Genomic DNA, 20,426 nt, shown 5'->3' with positions numbered 1-20,426 from the left:
GGATGCGGGAATGATGTGGTCCGAAACGGTCTCCTTCTCCTCCTCAGCAGACCCAAACTGACGGGAAAGAGTGTCCAGCTTAATGTTTTTGCTGCCAGGAATGTATGTTAAGGAAAAGTTAAATCATCCAAAAAACAAGGCCCACCGGGCTTTGCGGGAATTTAGTCTTTTAGCCGTCTGAATATAAGCCAAGTTTTTGTGGTCCGTCCAGACCTCAAACGTAATCTGTGCCCCCTCTAACCAGTGCCACCACTCCTCTAATGCTAGCTTGAAAGCTAGCAGTTCACGGTTCCCAACGTCGTAGTTCCTCTCAGCGGGCGACAGCGTCTTGGAGAAGAACGCGCATGGGTGAACCTTGTTGTCAGACACTGCCCGCTTAGAACCGCCCCCACTCCCAGATCCGAGGCATCCACCTCGACAATGAACTAAAGGCCAGTATCTGGCTGAACCAAAATGGGTGTGGACGAGAAACGCATCTTAAGGGCCAGGAAAGCGTCATTGGCAACCAGACAAAGGGAGTTGAGAGGGACGTCAACCTGGTCATAGGTGAAACTACCTGACTGTAGATCCGGATGAAGCGACGGTAAATATTGGTGAAACCCAAAAATCCCTGTAGTTGCTTCCAGGAGGTGGGCGACCTAGCTGCATGGGTTCCTCCTGTACTGGAGCGGGAGACAGGGGAACCCAGTTGTTCACAGGTACACTAGGGGTGGACTCAGGGTGAATAGTGAGAGGACCTGGCGTAACAAGGGGGAAAGACTCTCACGTAGACGGTTGTCTATCTTAATGGCAAGGCTAATAAACTCCTGAAGGTTGGCAGTCTCAGATCTACCCACTAAGCTGTCCTTAACCTCCTCGTTTAGCTCCTAAAAAAATATATCGCTCGATCATCCGAACCTAATTCAGCTGCTAATGTACGAAACTCTACTGAGTAATCTGCAGCACAAGCGGAACCCTGACGTAGGTCCAGCAACCGATTGCTGGTATCGCAATTAGATACAGGATGATGGAATAACGACAAAATCTCACTGGAGAACTGTTGGAAAGTGGCCTGCCGAGTCAGGGGATTATTCCAAAACGCAGCTCCCCAGACTCAAGCCCTACAACCGCCGACAACAAGCCTAGCACATACGCTATTTGAGTGCTATCATTAGCGTATGTGAGAGGTTGCTGACCGAACACCAGAGAGCATTGGAACAGGAAAATCTTATATTCACCCAGTTTCCAGCAATAACGCTCGGGTGCCGGAACATAAGGCTCACGAGGCAGGAGAGTACCAACTTGTCTTCCCTCCAAACGGGAAACACAGGCATTCAATTGGTTCAGACTCTCCAGGCTTCCTTGCAGCGTCCGTGAATGCTGACCGAGTAGTACTCCCTGGGAGGAAACCGCTTGACGAACGGAAAACCTGGGGGATCGATTTCCATGTCCGCGGGGTCCATGTTATGGCCGCACCATTCTGTCATGAATGGAGCGGGGAAATAACACTGGGAAACTGGACCCAAATGCAGACACAGACACGTGGTAAAAGTACAAAAAAAAAAGTTTAATATAAATGATAAACAAACGTGAAATAACGAGGAAATACAGATATACTGAAAACTAGACGGCCGGGGAAAACAGGAACGAGGAAACGACAGACGATCAGGGAACAGGATGAGGAAACAGGAATGCGGGATACTACGGAAGGAAACAAAGAAAAATATGGTTAATATAACAAACAACGAGGAGCGCAAAACCAACGAACAAGAAACGGGAGCAAATCTGAACAAACAATCAGCGTAACAGGCTGCAGCTGGGTAAGGCCATGCCTACCGGACCTGGACAAACCAAAAGAGGGGAGACACATGCAGGGAAAAACAGACAGAGGGAGAAAAACTCAAACAAAAGGGACAGAGGAGGGTACTGACAGAACCAACTCTTGACAAATAGTTCAATGTCGTCTGTTTGATCCTTTGTCTGGCAAATAGCTCAAACCGATGTTTGCATTTGGCAAGGCAAATAGATTAATTATCATGTTCAGAAACTAATAAGTAATTGAATTACCTATTTCTAGATTCCATTGTTTTCTAGATTTATCTTTATCTTTATTTATACAATCTCATGGTTCAGGGAGAGCATTTTCTGCCATCTGTCATGAAAAATTACTTTTAAGAGTAATACAATTAATAATTAATTATTTTGACTTTGTTCATTTTTAATATTTCCCCCCAGTCTGCTTTACACACAAACTGCTAAGCAAAAAACACACATATGCATACATTCACGCATGCACACATGCACGTACGCACACACACACACGCACGCCAAGGTCACCTTCCATGTTAAAAGAGAAACAAAGCTGGAAACAATAACTACAATAGCACATATAAATACACACATATACAAAGAAAAGACACAGAGTCGCTAGATAAAAAAATAAAAAGGATGAAATGGTTATGGGGAACAGAGATTTATAGAGTAGGACAATTTAAAAAGGTGTGTTATGAAATGGGACTTGAAGGGAGTGAGTTCCAGAGTCAAGGTGCTGAACAGCTAAAAGCCCGAGCGCCCATTGAGGTAAGCGAGAATGAAGGGGTGGAAAGCAGGAAGGTAGATGAGGAATGGAGTGAACGGGTTGGGATATAACCAGGGAAGTGATCAGAGCATTTATGAGAATTTCGGTGGAGTGATGGGTGAGGGGAGGGGCGAAGTCTGGAGGTATTGCGGAGATAGAAAAAGGCTTTGCGTGAGATGTTATTGATGTGGGATGTGAAAGAGAGGGTACTGTCCAAAATAACACAGAGAATTTTAACTTCAGATGAAGTGGGGACCGAACAGCCATCTATGAGAATACTGAGGGAGTGGGATTTGGAGAGTGGTGATTTCGACCCGATGAGAAGAATTTCCCTTTTATTGCCATTGAGTTTGAGCTTGTTGTTTGACATCCAGTTTGGGATGGTTTGCAGGCAGATGTAGTGTCCGATCTGTTGGTGATGATGATGATTTGGGTGTCATCAGCATAACAGTGGAAGTGGACACCAAAATGACGGAAAGTATTACCAAGGGGGAGAATTTCTTAAGACTATTCCCACGGATCCGTGGACCTTGGCAGTGAGAGGGCACGCCGGTTGCTGGACGATGTCTCAGCTGAATTTGTGGTGAAATTGAGGTAGGAGCTTCGCTCCACTGTGCACGGGTTTTACCATCAGTCCTACCCCACACGCGCCTCTCACTACTCAAGGTCCAATCTGGGGTGCCAATCAAGAAAGATGAAGAAACAATAAGACTGGCTTTCTCCATGTGAGTTTATTCCAAATCATCATCTTGTACACTGACTTGTCATTGTTGGAGATCAGTCCAGCCATTGACGTGTCATCTGCAAACTTCACTATCTGATTGCTTGGTTACCTTGAAGAGTAATCATGTGTGAGGAGTGTGTACAGCAGGGGGTTCAGGATACATCCTTGTTGCAGAGTTGAAAGTTGCAGCGAAATGGATTTAGTCCCAACAGCAGGAGTTCGTTGACTAAGATTACGTCCAAAAGTGAAATTGGTGCAATACACATGCCAGGCCTGGATGTGGCGCTGTAACTGCCACAGAAATACACCAACAACGGAGAAGAGGAGACGGGGAGATGCTGTGTATAATCATAATACAAACACCGGAGACTTTCTTGCCAAAAATGCCGACTTTCTAAATCCTCCTCCATCCTAGACCACTGTTTCTGGTGTTAGTGGAGACTTTTGTGGTGTTTTGGACTCTGATGGACGAATCACTCTGCAGCAGTGGTGTTTGCTCAAGACTGCAAGGGAAGCTCAGCTTCCCCTAAAATGTCGTAAAAAAAAAAAAAAAAGTGGTTAAATATTTACTGCTATTTGTACATTTTATTGACTAAATACGCGCTAGAAAGCCTTCATCTTTAGTTCAGAATCTGCTACTTATCACAGGTAACCAGCGCAACTTCCTTCCCATTCTTCCCCACAGCGCTACAACGCTTTACACAGTCGGACGCTCAGCTTCTACTGACTTCAGTGGGGAAGCGTAGAGCGGGTTGTTCCACTGCAGCCAAACTAGATGCCTATTGGATAATGCTGGGCTTTGCCCCACCCATCGGACGCTCAGCGTCTCTGGGGGTCTATGGGGCAGTGGGCTGGCTCGGACGCTCGGCTTCTGCATGATGATTGGATGAGCTGTCTGAGGTGGAATCCTTTTTTGATTGACAGTTAAATGAGCGAATCAGCGATCCTGAAGAATAAACATCCAGCGGAGCATTTTCCAAGTTTTTCATTCCGTTGTTCTGAACTGATCCGGAGACTTTACCGATCCCCAGAGACTTTGTCTTTGTTAAAAAAACTAGCGTTGTGTTTGGTGACTCTGTTCTGTCACTCTGCGGTTTCTTTCCCCAATGAGCAGCCGCAGCTGCGGAGCTTCTCCCCCGTCACAATCACTCACACTCACAGGCAGTAACACTTCACAGTAGCCTGGCGCAGCAGCTCCAGCTGGGCAAAGGCCGTTTAAGCAGCCTAGCTCTGCTGGCCATTGGGAGGACACTGGTCAAGTCCCTGGAAAAGACGCCTAGTTGGTACGACAAGGTCACAGATCATTTTCTTGAAAAGTAACGAAAGGTAGAATTTACAAACACATCTATGATGTTCAAATCTTCACACTCTGGGAGCGGGTTACAAAAAGTATTGTTTTCAGGCTCCGATAACACCGGCTCTGTGTGGATGGTCGGCCAAATGATACTAAAGTTGTGCGGTTATAGGAAAACGCACCTTCGTGTGGACGGGCCATAAAGTCTGCGGAAAGATCGTGTTAAGAGCAGAACTAAAATCCAGGAGGAGCAGCTCTAAGAATCTTTGCTCTCCAGTTAGGTGAGAGCAGAGTGCACGGCAGCATAACTGCGTCAGACACAGACCAGTTCTTCCTGTATACTGTCCTTTATAAACCAACTGTCCTTTGGCGTGAGGTGCAACAACATTGGATGTCTTGAGACAAACAAGCACCACAGCTTGGGAGAGTGAGATGTTGAAAATGGCCGTCAACACCCCTGTGAGTTCCTTAGCCCAATATCTCCGAGATCAGTTCCAGGATGTTGTCGCGGCGTGCTGCTTTGCGGTGGTTGATCCTCCGCAGGGTGCCCCTCACATCCACAGCAGACACACTTAAGGCTGTGAGCCTGGTTCTGTAGGTGGAGTTGGATGACTCAAAGTGGGCATAGAAGGTGTTCAGAGCATCAGAGCACCATTCTGTAGGCATCCCATCTATTGGTGTCTACATGACCCAGCATATTGTTTACCCTGGTTGCAAAGGAGACGTGCTGGAAAAAGCGTAGCAAAATGTCTTTTAGTTTAGCCTGGTTAAAATCTCCTGCTACCACGGAAAAAGGTTCTGGAGCGCACATGTAGAGAGATGTAAACAGCTACAATACACGGTACACAAATGCAATATCCATGGCTTTTCTGGCATTCACGGACAGCGCAAAATGGAGCTGTGGCCCAGCAGTCAGACTGGGCTAGTTTAAGCAGTTCAAACTTGTTTGTTAAATCTGATTGGCTCAGCAAAACTGTTGAAACAAACATAAGGTGGTGGTGGAGATGAAAAAGAAATAGGCAACATGGAGAAGTTGAGATTTAAAAGAAAAAAAATAGCAATAAATTAAAGTTTAGTATGATAACTATTGTTGTTAGTCAAGCCAAGAACCAATCTAAAGACCCTACTGTTGATATAAAACCATACAGTCTTAGACACTAATGTTGATGTAAAACCATACGGTCAATAGACACTACTGTAGATATAAACCAAACAGTCTATAGACACTACTGTTGATATAAAGCCGTACAGTCTTTAAACACCACTGTTGATATAAACCAAACAGTCTATAGACACTACTGTTGATATAAAACCATACAGTCTATAGACACTACTGTTGATGTCAAACCATACAGCCTATAGACACTTCTGTTGATATAAACCATACAGTCTATAGACACTACTGTTGATATAAAACCATACACTCTATAGACACTACTGTTGATATAAAACCATACAGTCTATAGACACTACTGTAGATATAAAACCATACAGTCTATAGACACTACTGTTGATATAAAACCATTCAGTCTATAGACACTACTGTATATATAAATCCCTACAGTCTATTGACACTACTGTTGATGTAAAACCATACAGTCTATAGACACTACAGTTGCTGTCAAACCATACAGTCTATAGACACTACTGTTGATATAAATCATACAGTCTTTAGACACTACTGTTGATATAAATCCATACGTCTATAGACACTACTGTAGATATAAAACCATACAGTTTATAGACACTACTGTAGATATAAACCATACAGTCTATAGACACTACTGTTGATATAAAGCCATACAGTCTTTAGACACTACTGTTGATATGAACTATACAGTCTATAGACACTACTGTAGATATAAACCATACAGTCTATAGACACTACTGTTGATGTAAAACCATACAGTCTATAGACACTCCTCTTGATATAAAACCATACAGCCTATAGACACTAAAGTTAATGTAAACCATACAGTCTATAGACACTACTGTAGATATAAAACCATACAGTCTATAGACACTACTGTTGATATAAAACAATACAGTCTATAGATACTACTGTAGACATAAAACCATACAGTCTTTAGACACTACTTTAGATATAAACCATACAGTCTATAGACACTACTGTTGATTTCAAACCATACAGTCGTTAGACACTACTGTTGATATAAAACCATACAACTGTTGATATAAAACCATACAGTATTTCACACTACTGTTGCTGTAAAACGATAGATAAATAGTTTGGAGCATCAAAACCTTTGTTGAAATGACCCGTTTCAATGTCAGAATTAGATTTGGTCTGGAAGTTTTGGAATTAATTATTTTATCCCATTCAAGTTAGTCATCTTCATCAATGTAAAATGACTGACTACTGCTGGTTTTTAACCAGAAAAACCAGATATGCCTGCTCAAGCCGGCAGTTTTAGTGAAAAGGAGCTTTTTTCTAAAAAACGTGATAAATGCCATGAGGTGTCAAGATTAGACTATGGCATTATTATATAGTGTATCTCCCGGTCATTTGATTTTCATTTCACAAAAGGATATTAAAAAATAAAAAATGAGTGTTAATTTGATTTTCGTTTTAAAGCACAAACATTTAAATTGATTTATGAGGCATTTTTCTTTATCAAGGTCCGAAAGGGATGGACTAAATTTAAAAAAACGATTTGATTTTCATTTTCCAGTTATAATAGGAAAAATTAAAATCACTAAAAGACGTAAATGAAAGAAAACAGATGTTGTTGGGAGAGCACATATGAGGATGGTGCTGTGTCGGAGAGGGAAAAATGTACATTCCTAACTAATGGATACTAAGCCCTCTGGGGTCAGTAGAGAAAAAAAAAGCCATGTGTTAATCTGTGTGCACAGATTTGTGTTCTTCTACACAGCAGCGATCGGTCAGGTTCTGAGGGCTATGACTGTTGGTGGGTGTGAATGGTTTTGTTCAAAAGTACTGAATGGCTTATTGTTGTTTTGAAGGCAACAGCCTGTACTTGTTGCCATAGCTATGGTAAACATTCAGGTAATGTTAGTGGGCTGAAGGTACATAATTTGATCATTATATGGTTATAAACTTCACTACTTGTACATACATATATATACTTTCTATTTTTATGGTTAATAGTTAATGATGCTTAGGTTTCTGTCTGTTTCCATGTAAGCACCGTCAAATCAAGACAAATTCCTTGTAATGCAAATTACTTGGCAATAAGCTGATTCTGATACTGATACGGATTCTGAAAATACAGAATGACAACCCCCATAAATCTTTTTGATATACTAACTATGATTTCTCATAGGGTCATCCATATTTACAATGTAGCTTGATCAAACTTCCTCAGGCCACAGAAGGTTTATCTTTGCATTGCATCATATTGTCTATATTAGCTTAACTATTTCCATTATTCTGCAGTAGCCCTTTTAGCGATGTTATACAATACTCAAGCAATGTAACAAAGCACAATCATTTGACACAACCACACAGACAGACTACCACAATAATAAATGTAATGCTTAGGTGACACTTAGGTAAAATAATATCAGTAGGCTACATGGTGCCGGATTTACACATTTGTCTAACATTAACAAACATAAAAGGCAACTTCCAGTCCGAGAATATAAAAAAAAAAAGCTGTATTTTTGTTTCTGTCTTCTTGTGATTTGACTTTTTGTTATAATAAGTAGAACATGAAAATAAAATTGTTTTTTAAATTGAGTCCATCCCTTTCAGACCTTGACCTTGACCAGACCTTCTGCAATTTCCCAGCTTGGGATCAATAAAGTATGTCTATTGAATTCTATTCTACTGAAAAAGAAAAAAACTTTTAATTCAATTTTAATTTTGCGTTTTAAAAAGAAAATCAAATACCCATTCTTTTTTTTTTTTAAATATATTTTTGTGAAATGAAAATCGAATGACGAAAAGAAACACTGACCATTAAGAGGGCCTTCTAGATTTTACCCATGGCGTAACAGGACTTTTGGCGGGTGCCACAACCCTTCCCTCTCCTCTCCAAATCCGTCTCTCGGCGATACATGGCAGTTAAACTACATTACCCAAGGCGCACTGCGTGACGCTTGCCTCTGCCTGCTCTCTCAGGTAGGCTCATGGGGTGACGCCTACTCATTTTTCCCCTTTTTTTTTGTGACGCCCGTTGTTGTCACGGAAGTGGAACGTCACATTCGCACTGACTTAACTCCTGAGCCGCAGCACAGTTGCATAAACAGGTAAAAGCAGAAGATTCAAATCACAACATTAAAGTCGGCCTGGCTCCTCAAAGGCACACAGAGAACGGGAATGATGACACAACTGTCCCTCAGGCAGAGCCACAAGATGCAGGTGAGGAGCAGCAAGCTAAGGATTCTTTACAAACCTTACAGTCCTGTTAAACTCATAATATACTCTTTTCATTCTTGATATATATATATATATATATATATACATGAATAAATATACAAGCGCTCTGGATATTAAGTGGTGGAAAGTAAAATAATCTGAATAATACATTTTTGCCATGTCTTAAACAAAAAATGTTGAAAGAAAGACAGAAAAGAAAGAAAGTATGCCTTTATTGGTCCCGCAATGGGAAATTCACTTTTCACTCTTCTGTTGTTTAAACGCAAACACAGGCCTCAAATATCTACACATGCACAAACAGGTCCTAAATATGCACACATGCACAAACAGGTCCTATACACATGCGGTAGTGGAGAGATGTCAGAGCGAGGGGCAAGGCTGGAATAGGAATTCAGAGGCCCTTGGGCCGGACTCTAAGGGCGCACTCAAACTGTCCATCCGTGCCTTGCCCCAATAGGCTTCACGGCTAAAGTCTAGTTTGTTTGACCAGTGTGAGTGCAACTGCCCATTTGGGAGAGGTGGGCTTTTGTAAAGCACGTTTGCATATGTACGAGCACGAGCGTGCGCACGTGTACGAGCACGAGGCCTAAGGCGGTTCTGACATCATTTCCTGTGCGCCTGTTCGGTTATAGAAAAAAGAAAGACGGACCATGCACGGACATTTAAAACAATGGCAGCGAAAGGTTCACGTTGGTGTGATGCGGAGGTGGAGTGTTTACTGCAGATTTGGTTGGATGAAAATATTCAAAAACAGTCGAACAAGTCGCCCGAAAACTCCGAGGTCTATGGAAAGATTTGTAAACAAAGCGACGCATCACAATGATGTCATCAATGCGTGTGACGTGTTACGGCGGGATGACATATAGGCAGCAAGAAGCATTCGCTGAGGCCCAGGTAGTGTGAGTACAAACGGGCCTGGCCAGCGGGGGGAGAGGGTGTGTTCACAGCAGACACGATAGAAGTGAACACAATCACTTCAGGCGCTTGCATCGTGCCGCTTGATCATTTTTGGACTATTCATGTCTTTCACGTCATTCGCATCATTCACACTTGTTGCGCTTGAGGCAGAGGGGCGGGGGGGGGGGGGGTGGGGAGGTGGGGCTATTTCTCAGCAAGTGCTAACATTTCATAGAGAAACACGGTCAGCATTGTAGTTAAACAAGCCACAGCTTCAAAACTTACCGGAGAGGCCTTCCTCCTCACTGACCTTCACCCACGCCTCCTCTTTATTAATTTTGTTCAAGTAGAAGATGGCAGTGGTGTCGTAGAGCACACACAGCTACAATTAGCTTCTCATCCATGTTGGTCTGAATGTAAACAACAGTACGTGAGGGAAGTGACATAATCGGCTTGAACTCGTCGCTGATTTGAAGTGGCAGCGCGATGTTGCCTGAAATGTTCAATATTTGAAACTTTATTTGCGTCGCTTGAGACTTTTATCCCTCTCCTGTTTTGCTTTTAATTCAGAGATGCCACTCTCCCACCACTTTCATTTTTTCCATGTTTTTCCTTTAAGACTAGATAACAATCATCTCAACAGCAATAAGTGTCTAGAAATAATTTCGTGGTCATCTGTCTTCTTTTTCTTTTTATCGGTCATCTTTGTATGTACGTGTGTGTGTGCGTGTGTATGTTCCATAGACTGTATATAAAAGAGGTGCCTACGTCCCCGTCATCATCTCCCAGACATATAGACAACAAAACCATCAGTCAGTCATATATTTATTTGCAAATAAATTGGGTAGGCTATAATTTTGTAATTCATCACACACTTAATGAGGTCTACTCACAGCCGGTTCAGGATCCAGGCTTGGTGAGACCGCTGCCCCATTAGCAGCACCCACAGCAGGTTACTTTTATGAAGTTCAGTCACTCTCTTTAAATTTCTTTTTTGTGAAAAGTTTAGTTTAACGTCATTAGACAGCGGTGCCAAGATGGCCACTCCTTTCAGAAACAGCTTAGTACATTGTGTGTGTGTGTGTGTGTGTGTGTGTGTGTGTGTGTGTACACTGTATACTGAATATGATCATAACCGGTATAAGCCAAAAAAAACCCTTGATATTAATGTCCATGGTTTGTTTGCTTTTTAATTAAATTATTACTTTTGTTATTTGACATATATATATATATATATAGTCACGTGACGTGGTTGACGAGAATGGGTCCTTGAAGAAGAGCTGCGCCCATCCCTGCATGATACTTACTTTGAAACTTGACAAATAGTCCAACTAGGGGGGGGCAAAAAAATCGATTAATGTCAAAATCGGAATTCCTATCTTCTAAGATTCATAATTGATTCACAACTTTCAAAAATTGATTTTTAAAACTTTAAAAACGTTTTTTTCCATCTCAGGGTGCGCTATTTGCGGCTTCCGTAGACCACTGTTGCAGGAAGCTACCGGCTAGTAGTAGAGCAGCTAAGTGCTTATTCCATTTTTCAAGATGGCCACCACCTAAATGGAGCAGTTAAGCAGTATAATTTTTTAGTAGTGAAAATAGCATGCAAAATGGTATGCGCAATCTCTAAAGGTTGCTTGACAAGAAAACACTCCCAGCCACTTGAAATTTCTATTTTTTACATGGCTGCCACCTGGATCCTCAGCTTTTTCATGACAGACCATTTGGTGTCATTTTTATTTTATATGTTTTAGATTATGCTAAAGAACAGTCTATAACTGTGATTTTTTTTCAGTCGTTACTTTGTAACATTGCTTCCACTGCTTATATATAACAGTGAAGCACATTTTCAGTCTAGTTCCTTAGTATTGTTTGATATACTTTCTGTTTGTCATGGTTCTGTGGCTGTGTCAGCCAGAGCTGCTGTTGTCTCTGGATCTGTCCTTGTTGTCATTCAGTATTAATTAGTTAGTTGGTTTATGATTTGTCCCCTTAGCCTGCAGACAGGCATTTGTCACACATGAAAAACACAGCACATACAGTTATACAGTTTGGGAGAAATACATTGTTGCATATATTCATCTGTGAGGTATTGTTTTGTTGATTGTTTTGATGGCTGTGGGGCATGCACGGATATGGCACTAGGGACGGGGGGGAGGCATGACCCCTCAGGTTAACAGTGACCCCCGCCCCCCACACTTTTCCAACATAAGGTTACAAACATCGCCGGTAAAACGGAGGATTAATGTTCCGTTAGTTAGACTAATTTACAATTCAGTGCATTGAGAGCCCAGTGTTTGTGTGCTACAATTAATGCATTCAAGTTGTACACAAATGTTGAAATTTCAGAATTTTAATCAGAACCCCCTGTGCTCGTGCACTCTGAAAGTCGGATTAATCTCACCAGCCAGACATTGAATCCCTGCTATCTGCTTCTCACGCAAACAGTAGTTATATGTTTTGTTGTGCGTTTGTGAGGCTGGGAAGCTCTGGGAGCACTCAACTTTGGGGTTACGTTGTTCCGAACTCCAAGTTCCGACTTTCAGTGTAAATTGAACACACTATAAGGCACGTCTCTCACTCCCCAGGGTCCTAAAGAGTAACTGGTAGCTGTGCCTGTGCCTGTGGTTGCGGTTATCAGACCGTTGTCTACTATGGCAGAGCGGGGGATTTCAATTCAGTGAAGAAACAAAAAACAATCAGAGCGTTTTTTCAAAAAACAAACAGTCTAAGTAGGCTATCCTACGCCTTTTGACTCTCCCAGATGTGGCAGCTAATTGTTTTGTAATGTTGCGTAGCTAGTCCGACAAAATAATAAATGGCATTTACTCTTACCTGAAGTAGGCTAAATGTAAAATAAAAGTCTTTTTAGGCCGTAGGTGAATAGCTTTAATGTTTTCTTCAATATTTTATGTATAATGTTATTTTAATAAGCAGCTGTTGTGAAATTATGAGCTTTAAAACGTTAACATTATCCTCCTGGCCTGCAAGGAATTCCTGCTGACAGTAAATTTGTTTGACTGTTCTATAGGGAATTCCTAATAATACTACTTTTGTCATTTAAAATATTAAGTTCATTTACAGTATACATTCTTATTTTTATTTATGTAAATATGCTGTTGTTCACACTTCTGAGTTTATAGACAAATGTTTAAAAAAAACATATTTTGCATAGGACATGAAGTTTTTTGTAGGGGATACAGGTAGGCCTTTGTTATGTTGTTGTTCATTGTTGTTTATCCATGATTTCAAATAAGAATTCTCCAATGGCTTTTTAGTGCAAACCATTGGCCCTTTCGTAGTTACGAAAGTAACTACCTGAGCGCTAGTTAAAGCCCAAATTACACAAAAATTACTTAGTAATAGTATTGAATGCAGAGCTGAAATCGGCAAATAGGATCCTGGCAGTTGTGCCTGGGGAATCCAGGTGTTGTAGGAGGAGGTGCAGCAGGCAGACCACAGTGTCCTCAGTACCCCTTATGGCAAACTGGAGGGGATCCAGGTGTTGACGGATGTGTGGCAGGATTGTGTGAAGCAGCAGGTACTCCAGGCACTTCATCAGGATGTATGTGAGGGTGATGGGACGGTAGTCGTTTGGTTCTTTGGGTCGTGGTTTCTTGGGTACTGGAATTATTATAGCGGTTTTCCAGGGGGTGGGGATTTTACATCGATTGAGTCATGTAGTGGAAGAGGAGCCAAACCATTAAAGACTTTACAAATAACACAATTTTGAAAATGATCTAAAATTCTTAAAGCTCAGGAAATTGTATTTGTCCAGTAAGTGATGAAAATGCAATGGCCTTTTGTCCAGAGTTACTAGAGTTTGTTTGTCTGGCACATTCAACAGAAGGAAGTTGTCTCCTACTGGACCTTGAATGTCACCATAGTGAAAGCAGAAAAACATCACTCCAGAGATTACTGTAAGTATTGCTGTCATCTCACAGGATTTTTAACTTGTGCTGTGCACATTTTGGAATGACATTCAATTAATGAATGACTTTTCAAATCTTTTTCACCTGCTTTATTTGAAAACTTTAAAAAAAAAATGAAACGGGTAGTTCTTTATGAGTGCATAACGCATTTCTGTTTCAATTTTCCTGTCTTTTTCTGTCTCTGTGTTACAGGGTCTGAATCCGACTGCTATGTTATCCTCTCTCTCCCCACTGCAACAGCAAGAACCTACCGCACAACAACTGTTTCAAACAAAAACAACCCAGAGTGGAATGAGACTTTTACCTTTCGGGTCCCCACCCATGTGAAAGTGAGTTCCATAAATATCGGCATGACATCAAACACAAGCGTCTGACTGATTGGTGTTATACGGTCAACCCAGGAAAACACCAGATCTGTCCAGTTAGGACCCAATCTGTCCTAACTGGTGTACTTTAATATTTAAAAAATGATTTAGTCTTATTGCTTTTTTAACAGCCATTTTTTTTCAAATAAAAACAGAAACAAACAATGAATAATCTGCATCACAACTCAAGGCCAACCAGAGAAACGAACCCGCTTCTGGGAAAAAATAAAAATAATGCATAAATAAAATGTTAAAAAAGAATTAAGACTCGTAATAAAGATAATAAGGAAAAACTCAGTGGTCTCCAAGAACAACCAGACCGATTGGGACAAGAAGGGACAAAAACAAAACAACAATCTCCATTAAAAGCAATAAGACACAGCCACTTCCCACTGGACCGTCCTCACCACTACAGACACCTCAACCAACCCCCAATCTCAGCAAATCCTCTACACCTCTCTGAATTTTATTTTTTTTTAGATTATTTTTTGGCAGTTTTTCAAGCCTTTATTAGATAGGACAGGCAGGAAATTGGGGCAGGGAGAGGGGAGGAGACATGCAGCAAAGGGCCACAGGTCAGAGTTGAACCCGCGGCCGCTGCCTCGAGGACCTTCAGCCTCTTTACATGGGGCTACTGCACTGTGCCACTGGCTTCCCCCTATGAATGTTTTTTACTCAACACTCACTCACTCATCATTAACCGCTCATCCGGGATTGGGTTGCAGGGGCAGCAGCTCCAGCAGGGGACCCCAAACTTCCCTTTCCTGGGCAACATTAACCAGCTCTAACTGGGGGATCCCGATGCATTCCCAGGCCAGTGAGGAGATATAACCCCTCCACAATCTCTCCGGGTGGCTGTGGCTCAGAGCAAGAGCAGGTCATCTTCCATTCGAGAGATCCTCATTTCCCCCTCCCTAGGTGCCGACTTTGAGGCCACAGCTCACCGCTGCAGCTTCAGCAATGGAAGCTTTGAACATTGCCCACTCTGGTTCAATGCCCCTAACCTCCACAGGGATGCCAGAAGGGGCCTCCTCCAGACGTTACCCTCACTACCTGTTTGGGCTCAACCGATATGTCCAGAATCTTCCCCCATCCTTTGACCCAACTCATCACCAGATTGCGATCCGTTGACAGCTCTGCCCTTCTCTTCACTCACGTTTCCAAAACATACAGCCTCAGATCAAATGATGCGATCACAAAATCGATCATCGAACTTTGGCCTAGGGTGCTCTGGTACCACGTACTCTTATGAGCATCCTTATCTTCGAACATGGTGTTTGTTAAAGACAATCCATGACTAGCACAGAAATCTAATAACAGACGACCGCTCGGATTTAGTTCAGGGAGGCTGTTCCTCCCAATCACGCCTTTCCAGGTGCTTCCATCATTTCCCATATGGGCATTGAAGTCTCCCAGCAGAACTATGGTGTCCCCTACGGGAGCCCCATGCAGGAATCCATGTAGGGTCTCCAAGAAGGCCGAATGCACATATATGCACATACAACCGTCAGAGTTGTAAGGAGGTGACCCCTCTCGTCCGCCGGGGTAAATTCCAACACCGCGGCGCTTGGCCGGGGGTTTGTGAGTATCCCCACACCCGCCCAGCGCCTCACACCCTGGGCAACTCCAGAGAAGAATTGGGTCCAGCCCCTATCCAGGAGTACGGTTCCAGAACCGAGACATGCGTGGAGGGAAGCCCCACCAGATCTAACTGGTAGCGCTCCAGAACAAGAACAAGCCTCTGGCACTGGGTCTGGCACCCGTGCAGCAGCGGTTCCTACTCTGAGAGGTGGGCCCACAGGACGGAGAGTGGGGGGTGCCACGTCACCAGCTCTGTCTGGGCCTGGCACCACTATTACTATACTATACTAATACTAACTATTTGTCTCTGTAACATCACCAAGAATAATAGAAATTAAATTCAGTTTAAAACATGTATTTACTGAATTACACATCTTATGCACATCCCTCCAAAAAGCAGAACCAATATGACACTACAAGGAAAGCTGTACAGTTGACTCACATTTTTCTAGTAGACTATTATACATTTTTTGTTATTGGAATGCTTGGGGGGGGGGGGGGGGGGGGTTGAAGGTGTTGCTTTTACGACTGATAATTTATGCATTAAATCTTTTTAGGGTTGAGCTGAAGGTGGAGGTTGTGAAATGAGTGCTCAATAAAAGTGAGACTGTCTTGAAGAGTGAAGGCTGCAGAGCAAAGAGAAGGGCCAGAAGGGTACAGGATAGTGTCATCTGCATAAGGGGTGGATCCGGGAGCTGCCTGCAGCCTTGGCCACATCATTAATATACCTACATAGAAAAGAGAGTAGGACCCAAGACTGAGGCACCCGTTTATTAATAGTAAGTGGCTCAGGATGTTCTAATAATAATAATAATTCATTTATTTTATATAGCGCTTTTCAGAGACCCAAAGTCGCTTACAGAGTAGGACATATAATATACAGACGATAAACAACAGGAGACAAGGATGACAAGGATGACAGGGAAGCAAGGCGAAGGGGGCATGGGGTAATGGTGATACAGACAAATAGCCAGAAACAGGTACAACAATAGAGGTGGGGGGATGGATTGAAGAGCAGTGGGGGGGGGGGGGGGGGGGGGGGGGGTCGGGGGGAGAGGCCGGGAGTGAATGTAGTTATGGGTAGGGGAGGTTGTAGGCTTGTGAGAAAAGGAAGGTTTTTAGACGGGATTTAAATGTTGTGAGTGATGGAGAGTCGCGGATGGGCTGGGGGAGAGAGTTCCAGAGTCGGGGTGCAGTTCTAGAGAAAGCTCTGTTTGAGTTTGGAAGGTGGCATGGTCAGAGTTAGGGAGGAGGAGGATCGGAGGGCTCGGGAGGGGCGGTGGGGGGTAAGGAGGTCAGAGAGGTAGGGTGGTGCCAGATGGTGGAGAGCTTTGAAGGTGAGGAGGAGTATTTTGAAGTCGATGCGTTGTTTGATCGGGAGCCAGTGGAGGGTGTAGAGAATGGGGGTGATGTGTTCACGGGAGCGGGTGTGAGTGAGGAGGCGAGCAGCAGAGTTCTGGACCATTTGGAGTCTATGGAGGGAATGGGAGGTGATGCCAGTGAGGAGGGAATTGCAGTAGTCGAGACGTGAGGAGATGAAGGCGTGGATGAGGGATTCAGCGGCAGGGGGGGAGAGGCAGTGTCTGATTTTGGCGATGCGGCGGAGGTGGAAGTAGGAGGTCTTGACGATGGAGCGGACATGGTGATCAAAGGAGAGCGTGGGGTCCAGGATAACACCAAGGTTGCGTGCAAGGGGGGAGGGAGAAATGATTGAGCTGTCAATGGTAAGTGAGATGGGTCCGGTTTTGTTTAAAGTGGATTTGGTGCCAATGAGGAGGAGTTCTGTTTTGTCGCTGTTGAGTTTGAGGAAGTTCTGGGACAGCCATGTTTTTATTGCAGAAATGCAGGTTTCAATGTGGTTGAGTGGAAGATTTTGGGTGGGTTTGGTGCGGATGTAGATCTGGGTGTCGTCAGCATAGCAGTGGAAATCGAGGTTGAGTGAGCGGATGAGGTGACCAAGGGGGAATAGGTAGCAGATGAAGAGAAGGGGGCCAAGGACTGAGCCTTGAGGGACCCCCTGCGAAACAGGAGAGAGGGAGGATGTGTGGCCGGAGAGGGAGACGAACTGTTGCCTGTTGGTGAGGTAGGAGGTGAGCCAGTTCTCTGTTTTGACCTTTTGGATCTGGTTAGTCAGGTAGTTGGCAAACCAGTTGCAGCAGGTGGGGGATAAATCAATGCTTGAGAGCCTTCCCAAGAGGGTCATGTGATCAACTAAAACAAACGCCTTTGCTAAATCTATAAAGCTTGCAATACAGACTTGCTTGTTGTCCAAGTCAGTAATGATGTCATCACAGACCTTAAACGTGGCCATGATGCATCCGTGGCCCATTACAAACCCAGATTTAAAATCAGAATATGGTTTGTTGTAAGGAAAAAATCCAGTTGTTTGTGTGAGGACCAACTTCTCGAGGACTTGAGCCAAACATGGCAAGATGGATATACAGTTAGGGTAAGTGCTAGAGCCACTAGCTAGGGCCACCCTTAAAGAGGGGAAATAATGACCACATAAATGTGTGTCCATGGTAAAGGGCAGTCAAAAGTATCCTCCCATTTTTTTAAAGGTACCATATAGAATATTTCAACCAGATTTTAAGCTTAAATAAAACTTTGTAATGATTTTGCTGTACTTAAAAGCCAATAGTTCTTTTTAATTTGTTAAGAGTTTATGTCAAAATTGGCAGTGAGTACCTGTGCTTTTTCCCCAGAACATTTTAGAGATCAAGCTGTATGATGAGGACCCCATGGCACGTGATGACCTCATTTCCACACTTCTGTTTGATGTCAGAAACCTCACAATAGGGAAGAAGGAGACCAAGCTCTTCACCATAAACACTGAGGTAAAAGCAGTAAGGAAATACAGAAAAATACTTCTTAAACACTTGTACTGTATTATAATACATATTGGATTAGGACTGATTTGTGATCAGCTGTACTTAGTCAGAAGAAGATAAGTTTCCACGTCTGTCATGTTCTTGCTTTTTTTAGCAGTATGTGTACTTACAATGTGGCCATTAAGCAAACAATTATGGTTGAAGGTTATTCCCTTCTGTTCATTTTTCCTTTAGACAGAGGAAACGCTTAATATAGAGTTTGAGCTACTTCACAGGTAACTGTATATTACTCTTAACTTTGTCAAAATATTTACAGACGCTCTTCTTTAGTTCTTCTAATATACACCATCTGATCTGGTCTTTTGTAGTGAGGATCCCCCTTGTGAATATCCCACTAATGGCGTCCTTGTGGTAAGATTTCTGAGATGGCATCAGTATTTAAGCCTAAATTAAATAGCCATTGATCACCAACTTGAAATATGAGGAGGTCTGTGATTCTTAGAAAAACTAGACCTGCAAGCAGGTATCAACCTGGTCCAAGCACTCCACGCAGCTTGGGGCCGGCAACCCGCAGCTGTCATGCAATTTGTTCTTGAGTGCAGCACAGACAGTACTTGAAAAAGAAACTGTTAGTATTTGAAGCAGTAGATTTTGCATTTGTTGCACGCAATCCTTTAATTTTGCATAGCAGCACCAGCTTGTGGCTGATTAACCTCAGATTTTCCACAGACCTTCAGTGCAGCATTAGAAAGTTCTAAGTTTTGTGTTTATCAGAGAAATTATTGCAAAGTAACTTAGCACTTCCTGTTTTGATTATAATGTACAGGAAGTCTTATAATGCCCGGTTAACCTCTTTGCATATAACCTCACATATGCACAGATCCTCAAGTAAACATAGAGAACTACCAATCTGAGTTTAATGTTAATCAGACTAATTATTGCAGAAGAAGATATACAACGCTACCTGTTTTGACTGCAACATACAGGAAGTTGTTTCTTAACAACTTTTACAATTCTTTTGATAACTTTTATTTAGATAATCGAAGGAAAATTCTATGTGGTTATCGAACTCTCAGCCTAGAAGGAGTCCCAAAAAAGAGTTTTTTTCATTTTTTGCGATTTTGCAGAAAAATACTAGATAGAAATGGGTGTGGTCTGTATCATGAGATTGAGCACTTTTCAGAGAACAGGTGGATGTAAGAAATTTAAATTTGCGATATACGATGTAGAGGCCAAAAAGCCTTTTCCTTGATTATAGCACCACCTTGTGGTGGACATGTGTCATTTCCGATGTGTTGCGTGGGGGCACCACGTAGATAATGTTCCTCCCCTGAAAGTTTTGTTTCCATAACTTGTACGGATAATGTTCCAGTATGAGTGATATGTGCCACCCCTTCTTTGCATTTCAGAGAGGAACAACTTCCTGTATGTTGCTGTCAAAACAGGAATTGTTGTATATCTTTGCAATAATAAGTGAGATTAACATTAAACTTGGATTGGTAGTTCTTCATGATCTGCGCAAAATCTGAGGTTGATCGACCATTAGATGTCGCTGTTGTGCAAAAATGAAAATACACAAATAACGCAAAAAATATTCAAAAACCTACTTTTTCCAGTTCCTCCTAGGCCAAGAGTCCAATCAGCATGAAACTTTGCACACATAATCTTTCTACCACTACGTTCAAAAGTTATCAAAAGAATATTCATAATCCAAGCAATGTGGAGGTTATAGACCCCGTTGATAGCTGAACATGTGCTTACTTGCTAAATTGAAAATAGGAGATACAACTTTTAGCCAAAAGGTGATATACTGTTCTGGATAAGATTAGCTTCAACTTTTATTGTTGAATGTTGTTGTTTGCTGCTATATGCATGTTTT

The 20,426-nt window shown here is 42.5% G+C and overlaps 1 protein-coding gene across 1 annotated transcript in view; it reads left to right on the top strand.

Annotated features, from left to right (window-relative positions):
- Positions 1–8,754: 8,754 nt before the first annotated feature.
- pla2g4f.1 (phospholipase A2, group IVF, tandem duplicate 1) overlaps positions 8,755–20,426 on the top strand; it is a 41,523-nt gene continuing 29,851 nt past the window's right edge. The window contains exons 1-6 of the mRNA XM_083923104.1: positions 8,755–8,923; positions 13,686–13,758; positions 13,963–14,099; positions 18,422–18,553; positions 18,782–18,822; positions 18,916–18,958. Of these exons, the coding sequence (XP_083779230.1) occupies positions 8,882–8,923; positions 13,686–13,758; positions 13,963–14,099; positions 18,422–18,553; positions 18,782–18,822; positions 18,916–18,958 (468 nt within the window). The 5' untranslated portion in view covers positions 8,755–8,881. The remainder of the gene's footprint in view (positions 8,924–13,685; positions 13,759–13,962; positions 14,100–18,421; positions 18,554–18,781; positions 18,823–18,915; positions 18,959–20,426) is intronic.

The sequence above is a fragment of the Echiichthys vipera genome, assembly GCF_963691815.1.
Source record: "Echiichthys vipera genome assembly, chromosome: 11".
In the NCBI taxonomy this organism is placed as follows: Eukaryota; Metazoa; Chordata; class Actinopteri; order Perciformes; family Trachinidae; genus Echiichthys; species Echiichthys vipera.
The sequence above is the reverse complement of the archived record's forward strand: the minus strand, read 5'-3'. Positions and strand labels throughout refer to the sequence as shown.